Here is a 12,385-nt window from a genome sequence, read left to right on the forward strand (position 1 = left end):
GAATGGAGTGCAAAGAGTCACATGGGGTCATCAGGTCAGACGGTCTGAACGGCTGTAAGCACACACGAACCGTAACAGCTGACTTGCTGTGAACCCTGATACAATAGTGCACTCCAAAATGCACCCAGTCTGCTCAATGCGAGTTGGAATAATATGGAGTATCTACACATACATTATGTGAATAATGGCATTATACCATTGTACCTATTGTCTGCAGAATGATTCACGACCCAGGTCCAATATTTCATACATGAAGCATTTAAAATCAATATCATTTGGAAGGGGAGCGGGGTTCCCGCCTGCTTAACTTTTTACAATGGTGTCTTCAACTCATTTTATCAGAGAGAATGCAACATCTCCATATAAAAGGTTTTCAGTGATAAACAGAACAATTTTTATCTTAGAAGTAATCAACACACTACAGAAATCGTTGATGAGATTTCTTTCAATTGAAGATGTTAACTTTTTGTTTTTGTCCTAAAGTGTTGTATTTTACAATGGTGACATAATATCCTTGTACATCAAAGGGTCAAGCAATTGAACTCGATCAAAAACAAACATTCAGATCTATGTTAACTGTTAGTCTGACTCAGCTTTCCAAACAGATTGAACTGGAATTAAAGGGGAAGGCTAGTACCTGATCAGTGGGAATCAGTGGAAATGCTGGGAGATGATTGTTCCAATCCTTATGGGATTCATTCAAGAGTTCATTGTATATCTATTGTTGTGTGAAAATGATTTGCTTCAGAACGGTCTCATATTTAAGTAATGTGCAGATTAATGCTCCGTCACTGACCAGGGACGCCAACCTGGAAGCATTAAACTGCATATTACTTGAATATGAGACCATTCTGAAGCAAATCATTTTCACACAACAATAGATATACAATGAACTCTTGAATGTATCCCATAAGGATTGGAACAATCATCTCCCAGCATTTCCACTGATTCCCACTGATCAGTTACTAGCCTTCCCCTTTAAGGTCTGTCCTTTGCTACCATAATATCATTATACACACAAGGTGCAATTGTCATGGAGGAACTTACAAATGGGCCTCCTGGTAGTTTATGAATCACACGATAATGTACTATACAATGGACTTGCACAAAACTGCATTTTTCCTCATGACATGCAAACACTGAATCTTCTTTCCCCCTTTCTGATGGGATCCATACAATCACTGCTCCTATGAAGTCACTAATAACAATATTAAGCCCTTTTTACACTTGTGTTTCTTAACCCCGGACTTTCTCTGACCCAGGACTATCGTTAGTCCCGTACCAATTTTTTCAGCTTTTTACACTGGCCAATTAGTCCCGTACTATCTCTTGTCCGGGGCTAAGGAGAAAACTGACCTTTTTACACTCGTATTTCTTAGCCCCGGACTTTCCAAACCACATGAATATTCATGATTACGCTGTGCACTGTACACGTACACGCACGCACCGGCAGCAATTGATTACCTCGTTTCTGATTGGTCAGTGGAGGTCGGACTTCGTCTCCGTCGCTTAGCCCCGGATTATTTTTTCGTTCTGTCTACACTCACTTGCTTGGCACCGCAATTGCTGTGCTAACCCTGCTATTTTGCAGGGCCAGATAGTACCGGACTATCGGTGGGGCTAGCCCACTTTGGCAAAAACGAGTGTACACAGAAAGTGGGCTAAGGATAGTCCCGTACCAACGGTGGGGCTAAGGCCCCCCCCCCCCCCTTAGCCCCACTGTTGGTACAGGACTAAGCAAAAATTTACAAGTGTAAAAAGCCCTTAAAGGGCTTTTTACACTTGTAAATTTTTGCTTAGCCCCGGACTATCGGTGGGGCTAAGGGGGGGCCTTAGCCCCACCGTTGGTACGGGACTATCCTTAGCCCACTTTCTGTGTACACTCGTTTTTGCCAAAGTGGGCTAGCCCCACCGATAGTACGGTACTATCTGGCCCTGCAAAATAGCAGGGGTTAGCACCGCAATTGCGGTGCTAGCACCGCAATTGCGGTGCCAAGCAAGTGAGTGTAAACAGAACGAAAAAATAATCCTGGGCTAAGCGACGGAGGCGAAGTCCGACCCTCACTGACCAATCAGAAACGAGGTAATCAAGTGCTGCCGGTGCGTGCGTGTACGTGTACAGTACACAGCGTAATTATGAATATTCATGTGGTTTGGAAAGTCCGGGGCTAAGAAATACGAGTGTAAAAAGGTCAGTTTTCTCCTTAGCCCCGGACAAGAGATAGTACGGGACTAATTGGCGAGTGTAAAAAGCTGAAAAAATTGGTACGGGACTAACGATAGTCCTGGGTCAGAGAAAGTCCGGGGTTAAGAAACACAAGTGTAAAAAGCCCTTTAGTGCATCAGCTTCTTGTACAGGCTGTAAATGCCACACATACATGTATTTGTAGTTCATGTCATTCACAGAATCACTTTCACTCATCAGGGGGGGGGGGATTTGAAAAAAAAAATACAAGTCTTTTCCATTGAAGCCATTTGACTTTTAAAAGCACATCCTAGATCCAGGCAACTAGTATTAAAATAGGTTAATAGTAAAAGAGGATAACTACATGCTCTGTAATTTTGACCTTCCACATGTATTTTACAGCCAAGTTCTCATTTTTCTATTTTTAAAAACAAGCCTTCTTTGTAATCTGAATTTTTCCCCAGATGTTTTATAGTTGTGGCTGATTCAACAGGTACAGTACTTACTCTGCCATTACTTTGCAGTTAACCATGGGTTCAAGAAACAATACAGAATCTTTAACAGAGTGTTATCAACGATGCCTTTAATAATACAGGGTATGATGGTGATAAAAAGCTCACAAGGAGAAGGAAATGCTGTAAAGAGGATAGGAGATTTGCTCATTATTTTGCCTACTCGTGTGCTTTCATGTGGACAGGGATTAGCAATAAATCTCTTGAGCTGCAACCACACGGCATTCAAATGAAACACAAAACACTACGGAAAGGAGTTGTTGAATCCAGGGGGGTTTTCATCTCACCTCCCTGTTGAATCTAAAGAGAACTAATCAACATGCTTTGTACATTCCTCCAGATTCAGAATGTTCTCTCATTTTTTTTTATTTTTTTTTTTACTACTCTACACTCAGCAAAAAAAGAAAGTAAACACTTTTTCAAGGTCATATTTTTCATAGAAGATTTTCATGAAAATCAATGATTTATATACCAAATTAAAGGTAATTTAATTGGCTATTAAGCTAATAGGGTAATTAGAAAGATAACTTTACGCGTGAGTGAGCACATTCATTTTTGTCCTCCAAGGCATGAAATCAAAAATTGCAAAAATTGCCATGTTCTCTTCCATAAATTGCAAATGCCCTTTACAATAACATTGACAACAAAAGACCAGTTTAACACAATGAGAGACATGAATGAAAGTGGGAAAATAGTTTTTTTTCTCTTTATATCTTTATAACCTCTAGGGAAAACAAAGTGGGAAACTAAAGGGGAAAATAAGAATTTTCTGTCTAGTCAAACTTCAAATGACATTGGGAATGATAAGCATAAAGATGACTAAATGAGCAGAATTTCTTTATTTATTTCTTTTACATTGTAATTTGGTGATTTCAAATCCATGTGACAATTTCAAGAACCAAACGTTATTTACAACTTCCTAATTTGAAAAAAAACCCCTCAAATTTCTACAATTTTTGTTAATTATTACTTCTTCTCTTATTTCATTCGAATTTAGATTTGACATAAAAGATGCTTAATTTTCCTCCATTATTTTTAGTCTTCATTGATCATTTGGGCTTTAAAGATATCATAGAGATCAAAGGTTTATTTTTGCAACTTAATTCATGTTTCTTTTTGTGTGAAATTTGTTGTTTATTCTTATTGTTCCATGGAAGAGCACATACGCATGAATGACAACTTGTTCAGTTTTGCAATTTTTACTTTTGTACCCTGGAAGAGAGAAACAATGGTGTTCACTCATGAGTAAAGTTTCCCTTTTTGTTGACCTACCAGGTTGACAGCCAATTAAATTACCTTTTATATGGTATATAATACATAACTTTCAGCCAAATATTCTAAGAGAAATCTAAACTTGAAAAAGCGTTTACTTTCTTTTTTTGCTGAGTGTATAATGAAAATTATGGACATGTATGCTACAGTAGTTACTGTAACAGTGTTGACAACATGATCACACAGACAGCCAGTTCTGATTCACTGAAAGTTTTTACACTATAATCATCATTATCGTCATTACCACAGTAGTCAATACTCATCAATATCCATGGGTAACATTAATCAAATTTTAAAAAAAAAACACAATGATAATGGGATAATGATAAGGGTATCTTTTATAGAATAACAACACTTAAAGGGAAGGTAAACCCCAAGAACAATGTGGATTGAGTGAAAGCAGCAACATTAGTAGAACACATCAGTGAAAGTTTGAAGAAAATCGGACAATCGATGCAAAAGTTATGAATTTTTAAAGTTTTGATGTTGGAACCGCTGGATGAGGAGACTACTAGAGGTTATGACGTATGAGTGGACAACAATACCAAGAAAATATAAAGAAAATTCTGCAAAAATCCATTTTTCATGAAAATTACAAATTCCATCAACTTGATATTGATATATGTCAAGGGTAGCAATTATTCCCCCTGCTTTCTGAAAGCGGTTGGTCCATTGTTTTTTCATAATTCTAGGAAAGTGAATTTTTGTTGAATTTCCGTTATATTTTCTTTGTATTGTTGTCCACTCATATGTCATATCCACTAGTAGTCTCCTCATCCAGCGGTTCCAACACCAAAACTTTAAAAATTCATAACTTTTGCATCGATTGTCCGATTTTCCTCAAACTTTCACTGATGTGTTCTACAAATGTTGCTGCTTTCACTCAATCCACATTGTTCTTTGGGTTTACCTTCCCTTTAATTGAATCACTGCAGACGGTTTATACTAACTTAGCTATAATGTAGTTTCTCATTATCTCTCTTGCAGGAATCTCAAGTAGACGAGCATAATTGCAGAGCAACAGTTTTGTACATCACAGCTTCCATGAAATTGATACAGCACACACACACAGACATATTGTAAGTCCATTTCTATTTCTTTGACAAGGAAACTTGATTCCTTGTACAAATCTTTAAAAGAAGAAAAAAAAAATATAATAAAATCTCAAATTTTCTACTGATAAACATAAAGGAAGCTTGAGTTGCTGGTTTTATACCATTCTGATATCATATTAATATTGCCAGTTGCTCATGTTGTTTGTTTATTTATTCGTTTATCTATTTTTGGGGGGATATGATTGCTACCTTTGACAGCTTCATCGGATTATTATATAGAGAGCTGACAAATTGTACATTTTGTACATCTTGTACATGATCATTATAAGATACTCTCAGATAACCTGTCTTGATTAAAAAATTAAAATAAGTCATGTATGTACGAGTAAAGGTCAGCTCAAGGTTTTCCCATCACCGTCCTTTCACAAAAACAAAGACAAAGAAAAGATTTTTGCACCTGTTGTGTCTGAGCATGAGCAGTTGCACCATGCACTGGTATTCAGTGAATGAATAGCTCGGTATACTGAGAGTGGAGTACACACCACATGTTTGCACATTAAAGGAGGATGCTGTGTACTCTGAACACGCACACCTTGAGGTGTGCAATGCCCCCTGACATTTAACAGCATTTGCAATTAAACATTGCACATGGTATATTTAAAGTCTGGCAGCATTTGCCATCAGAATAGAATTGGCACCTTCAATTTATTGCCATGCAGAGAAGCAACAAATAGGATGGGTGCTCTAGAACCGGTTTTCCAACTTGAAAAAAAAAAAAAGAATCATGTATAATACCTAAGAATTTCATTTGCAAGACCATGCAACTGTAGAAATCTCCAGTACAGTGTACAATTTGTACATGTACACACATGTAGAATAGGCCTTCCACTGCACAAGTCATGCTGAGGATGTGGTGAAGTTTAGATTATGATCAATATTTATAGCTCATGTTGGAACACCATATAAACACCATTTCCTCCAGTTTTATCTACCTTTACAAAATGCATCTTTCTGACACAATCAGCCCACATCAAGAGTATGGTAGAATACTACACTAAAGGCTTTTGCTGTCATATGAAATATGTTGCAAAAATGTTCTTTCTCTGTATAGAACCAAATTGTACACAAGCTCTGATCCTTCTTTCCACAGCTACTATCATACCATACATACAATGTACAATACAGTCCAGACATACCAGTGCTTGTACAATAATCTGTTCTGGGGGCATACATGTAGTATATTTATACCCCAAGTAGGACGCTCAGCTCGAAGTCATCCATCACACTGATCACCCATTGTCTGTACAACTGTATGCTGAAACAGTTCAGTTGCCATTAACATTTTACATTTTTTTGACTGGATGCCATATGCTCAGCAGAGCATACTCACATCAATACTAGGAAGGGAGCACTAATTGGAACTTAAAAAGTAAAATTTCACAGCATAATAATATTCCTTCTCATCGTATTTTTTTTTTTTTTTTTTTTTTTTTTTTGCCATACTGTCTGGTGTCGAGTAAAGTAAAGACTGTAGGGCTGCAAAGTTACTTCCTCATATCAAATGAAATTACACTCTTATACTGTACACTGCATGTACAGTTTCTGCTTGTTTACCTCTACATTTCCCTTAATTTTTAAGGGATTGGCTATTGCATACTGCACTTCATTAGAGTGTAAACAAAACATGCCTAAATGATTTGAACATTTAGCCAGATCTCTTGAAGTGTCATAATAGTTTAAAGAAGAAGGAATATTTCAAAACAACTCAGATGGTGGCATATGAAGGATGCTAATGTGAAGGTGAAAAACACAAGAAAAATGAATGGTTTTTTATATTACCATGCCATCTTCTATCAAAGACAAGACACTACCTTACTGCAAGTTCAAGCAAAGTACTTGCAAACACTGGAATTCTTGTGAATTATGCTTTCAGAATTTCCTAGCTCATAATGCCTCAAACTCCTGCATAATTTTTTGCACTGCTGCTAGTGCTAATCATGCCCACTTTTATCCATTCAAACACATCCTGCAAGTTAAACCTGAACTTGAACTTTATCCACAATAGCTGAATGAAATGGCACTCAACTGCACTATTACTGAAGCTGTTCTGACAAAGCACATTATTATGACAGACTCAAGAAATCACGGTGCTACAGAAGGTAGCAATCAGGGGTAAGACATTACATTTCCAGACATACACATACATTGTACATTGTTCATGTACACAGAAACTTACTTTAATACCATGCCATTTGCATGCCAAAAAGTCAATTTATTCTGTCCCACAGGCCTTTTACTTTGGGGATGTATTTCTGGGAAAGACATACATATTGCACCACTTGAAAATTCATTTATATCTCAACTTATAGCATAAGCCCACTGGGTTGACGTCGACACCAGGGCGGTCTATACACTGAAAATTATGCAAGTTGGACTGCCAAAACAGCCGCGCCAAATTGGAGTGCAAAAACGGAAAGAAAAAAAAAGTGACATTGTGAATGCATGTGTACTAGCATCAAGCACACATCACAAGCACTAAGGTGCAAAGTCCCTTGATGCAAGTATCTAGCTCGAGGGCTCTAGATGCTCTCTGCTATTATGGGTCTCTATGTTTTTAACATGTGACAATGGCAAAATGAGCTGTAATCAAAGCATCTCATCTGCAGACAGATTTTTGGTATCTGGTCATCTGCATGCCAATGGTCTTCTGCAAGTTTGTTGCCTTTGGCATGCCATCCATGTTTGACATGATGTGTAGAATACCTTTCTTTTTCTTTTCTTTCTTTTTGATATCTGGCTAAAATTCTAGCACGTCTCTTTGAAACACACCAAGGATGCTCATAGACCACCAAGCAAGTCAGTGCAAAACTCCCACTAAACATCACATATTTCTGTCAAGTGTTCGCATGACCTTTCAAGCATTGTTTCTCACCTTTCTTTGTGCACCAGGGTTCATACACTATGCAATCTTTTATTGCATCCCAGAGATCAGAGTGTCTTTGAAATGGCGACAGTATCACCCAGCTAAACCATATTTAATAATGAAATCTGATTTTCGTTAGTTTTTTATTTCGGGTATTATCATCAATAGTTATCTTACTTCTCTACTACAAGTATCCTGAATGCTAGCTATTTCAGGCATCAGGTACATTTTGATATCAAAAACTAATACTCAGAATACAGAAAGTCATACAAAGTTGAATCAATACAAACTCAACTTCAATTAAAATGTCAGAAGCAGGAATCAGTATTTGAGGTTTACAACCAGGATGCGTAAGTATATTGCTTTGATGAATACTGAAATTTGAAAAGTATGCTTCAATTCACATCCTACTCTTTCTAAGTCAAGAAAGCTACATCTGAAAGCATTTCTCTACACCATACGCATAATTTTCTAATGCAATGAAAATAAATTGTACAAAACAGGGCTAATGAACTTGATGCTTTGCCAAATAATATACTGTCTTATTGTTGTATTTAAGATAATATGTTTATTTGTTTGTAGATTGTAGATGTAGTTTGTGGCCACGAAGGTCTCACTGATTCATAATATTGTGTATCTTACCTGTCTGAAGGCCTTCTTGCCAGGAAGTGGCTCGATGCTGAATCTCAACTGGGCATCCACCCCTGTAAATAAAAGATGAAGACCAAGAGCAAGAGATACAATCACAAAATGTCTTATGGTGAAGAGTCTATATCCTCGTGCATGGTGGCATACAAGTTCATTGTTTGCATACATTATGACTAAGGCACATTTTGTGACATGGCTCCTCTTATCTGTTCAATTTAAATCTCGAAAAGAAGCATTTTGTTTGCACTGTCAACAAATTCTGTCTGTTTAAAAGTTCAAGTAAAATGATCTATGACCATGTCAATACTCAGCACAATGTCACAATTTCACCAAACCATCTTTTAGACACACTGATGATATGTAATACGGGCTAGTCATGAATTTGCAGCAATCTTGCATTGTGCTTGTTCTCTGTGATGGCAATGTTCATAATAAGTTCGCCGAGGTGTTGTAGCCATACACACCAACAACACAACCTTATCAATGCAGACATACTTCGTTTCTGCGAAACAGCTTGGAGAATGGCCGTCAGGACATCCTGGTTCTTCTGCCGCTTGGCCAAGTAGCGATCCCGCCTCTTCAGCTGCTTAATGAGTCGCCCCGACAGGACCGCTGTGCCATGCTGGAGGTCTCTCACCATATCACGGAGTTCACTAGAGGCTGCAAGCATACGTACGTTGGTAAAAAAAAAAAAAAGATAAGTGATAATAAATGACATCAACACAAGAGATATCAAAATTAACAAACCAAAACAATTTAGACACTACAATCTACTGAGCAAGCACAAATACTCTGATCCTTGAGGTCACATCAGGTGCACCTTTTAAGCAGTAAATTAATGATTTGTTGCATAAGTATGAAAGTCTGTGAAAATGTCATTCACTAATTCATTAGTACTTTTGTTGACTGAAGCTTTCTCACTTGGCAAAGTTGGTGGCAAAATAAAAGAAAAATTAGTAGCAGTTGGGAATAGAATTCATGATTAACTATAATAAGATTTAGTTCTCAGAATCGTCCTGAGCTCACATATCTCAATATCTCTCAGTCTCTTTTATATCTCATTGGTCATTCATATCCACAGCACAGATGCAAAATACAAAGATTATTTCATCTGATGCAATCTGTGACAAATTATGAAGTTGCCTGTAAAAGTCTTGATAATGACCAGATACATTTTGTACACTGTGCTCAAAATATTACATTTACTTTGCTTTTCGATTTCAATTCATAGATTTTCTATTATGCGATTCACAAGGTCCAGAATTAGGATTATTTAAATATGATCTTTTTTCTTTTCTTTTTTTCATCTGTGTAGAAACTCATCCATAAACTGATTTGCACAGTATACAGTACCACTCGTAGCAAGGCTTGCTTGGTAGCAACTTAGAGTAAACTCGACTGTAAAGTCCAATTCACTTCATCTGTAAAACATCTACACAAATGGAAGTGATTCTGAATCAAGCTTAGCTAGGGCATCCAAATATACCTTACCACCATAAATAAATAAACATCCCACACAATAACAGTTACTGAAAATAACACTCCATGACCATGACATGATCAGCAATTATAATAATAATAATAATAATAATGATCAGCACACCAATTGCATAAGCCATAAAACATAACATCTAACTAAACTGCGAAATGCACTTTCTTAAGTTTTCTGTGCTCACATTTGGCATTAAGAATAGCTTTGGGGAGACGAGACGACTCTTGAAAACTGTCGCCCTTGCTGCTCAGGTAGGCACCGTCTGATGAACATTCGGTGAAGCCATCACTATCCACACACGGGCGAATATTTGTGTGACACCTATCGTAGATTTCACACAGCAAGCCATCCAAGATGGAATCTTTTCTCTCGCGGACTTCGCTTTCGTCCCTCTCTGTTTCGATGCTGTCAAAGCTGTCGAATTTCTCTAGCATGTGCTGCTGTTTAAATGAAGTATTAGCCCGACTTAAGTCTGAGAGGTCTTGCTGAGAATCTGAAGGGTTGCCCGGAGAGAGAGCAGAAGGTGAGGGACATGGAGAGGTCGTATCGCACACATCCAAAACGCCGAGGTTGGTCATGTATTGGCCACTGCCGCCGCAGGCCTGTACCTGGACCTCCGCTCCGCTCGAATTCGAGTCCTCGTCAAGTACGATTTCGACATATTCCCCGCTGGTTTCTACATTTGCAGTGACACTAGAGGACTGGACACCTTGATTATGTAATACTCTTGACAATGCGAAAGGTAGAAACAAATCATCCAAATCTGAATTATCGTCCGGTTCTTCCATATTGGTTACCTGGCCTTGGTCATCTTATAAAAACACTCGGGCTGCTTCTATTGTACAAATGCTAGCTATAGCTAGGTCTAGCTGCGCATGAACGTACTGCATGCACATATTACTGCTACTGTGTACTGCACTGCAATGATGCCGCCGCCGCCGCGTCGCGGAGGGCCCTAGCGCCGGGTGTCGGGACGGTACGGTGCGCTGATATACTAGTGCACATCAAAAGAGTATAGAAGCGCACACAGTGCGCTAAGAGGGAACACTCTCCCGATTTTGTGTAGTACGCTAATGGGCTTGCTCGGTCGCCATTTTAGGATGCAAAGCGCCGGGTGATCGATAGAGGGCGTATTTCTGCCTCCGTTTCATTTCATGGGGCATGGCAGGATAGAAGATGAATTCAGGACCTTATCATGGCATATAGAAGTAGAATTCCTGCCTAATTATGAAATAGAATTGAAGAATAATATTTTTAACTTTCCAATCTATAATCCATCAATGTTCGCCGGCTAATTTATGACCGTATGCAAGCCTACTTGTGTCCTAAGCCAAGTAGTGCTTATAGTACAGAATGACGTGGGGAGCTCATAATCATATCGAGGGCATTTTCTCCCCCTCTCTCTCTCTCCCTCTGACCCCCTTCTCTCTCTCTCTTTCTTCATCTTATTCTCCTCCTCCTCCTCCTTCTTCTTCTTCTCCTCTTCCTCCTCCTCTTCCTTATTCTCTTTCTTCCACCTTCAGTTACACAGTTTGGGCCGTGGACAGAATTTCAGTTCCGTCATTCATGTTTTCAAGTCGCCCGTGTTTTTTTTTTTTTTTTTTTCACATATTATAGACTAATTATCCCCATGATGAAATATATTCCGTGGACAAAATAAAACAGATCCGTTATGAAATTTTTATGAATGTTTCAAAACTGGTAAGAGCAGACTTTTTTTTTACTTTTGTATTTTTGCCAAGTTGACGTATGAATCAGCCATCAGTATGCGAAAGTGTTGTCTTTTATATTCCTTGTGCCCATAGTGCCTATGCAACTGACTTGCTCTGACCTATATTAACCAAGTTCAGCATCTTATCATCCTTTTTGGATTTGTGTTGCGGAATATGTCAATTATGCCTTTTAGGATGTGCTCTTGGTGAAATGATATGGAAATTTTGAAATGAAATTAGTATAGTACCATTTTTGTCGGTTTAAAAGTATTTTGAAGAATAAGAGTCCAGAAATAAACTGAAGTCTGTGATTGTTCGGTGATTTTCTCATCTACAGATCAAAATTTGTTTGAACCTGTTGATCATGCACACAATGAGTCGAGACGGTCAGAAGGTGTGGGATGGGGATACCCCCTCCAACACAAGAAAGCTTTTGCATTATTTTGTTATTGAAATTCAAATCTGGGTACACGCTTTTCATGGAAAGTAAAGTAGATGTGAATGTGTGTACACACGTAGTGGTAGAGTAGTTAAACGTCCTTTACGCCTTGTTTTGTAAACATGTTTATTTATATCTGTTATTTTC

At 38.1% G+C, this 12,385-nt stretch overlaps 1 protein-coding gene across 1 annotated transcript in view; it reads right to left on the minus strand.

The window, feature by feature from the left end:
- LOC140245974 (TBC1 domain family member 30-like) overlaps positions 1-10,895 on the minus strand; it is a 34,315-nt gene extending 23,420 nt beyond the window's left edge. Inside the window, exons 1-3 of the mRNA XM_072325425.1 lie at positions 10,272-10,895; positions 9,091-9,255; positions 8,590-8,651 (exon numbers count right to left, since the gene is read on the minus strand). Coding sequence (XP_072181526.1) covers positions 8,590-8,651; positions 9,091-9,255; positions 10,272-10,875 — 831 coding nt within the window. The 5' untranslated portion in view covers positions 10,876-10,895. The remainder of the gene's footprint in view (positions 1-8,589; positions 8,652-9,090; positions 9,256-10,271) is intronic.
- Between the last annotated feature and the right edge of the window lie 1,490 nt (positions 10,896-12,385).

The sequence above is a fragment of the Diadema setosum genome, chromosome 2 (genome assembly GCF_964275005.1).
Source record: "Diadema setosum chromosome 2, eeDiaSeto1, whole genome shotgun sequence".
NCBI lineage: Eukaryota > Metazoa > Echinodermata > Echinoidea > Diadematoida > Diadematidae > Diadema > Diadema setosum.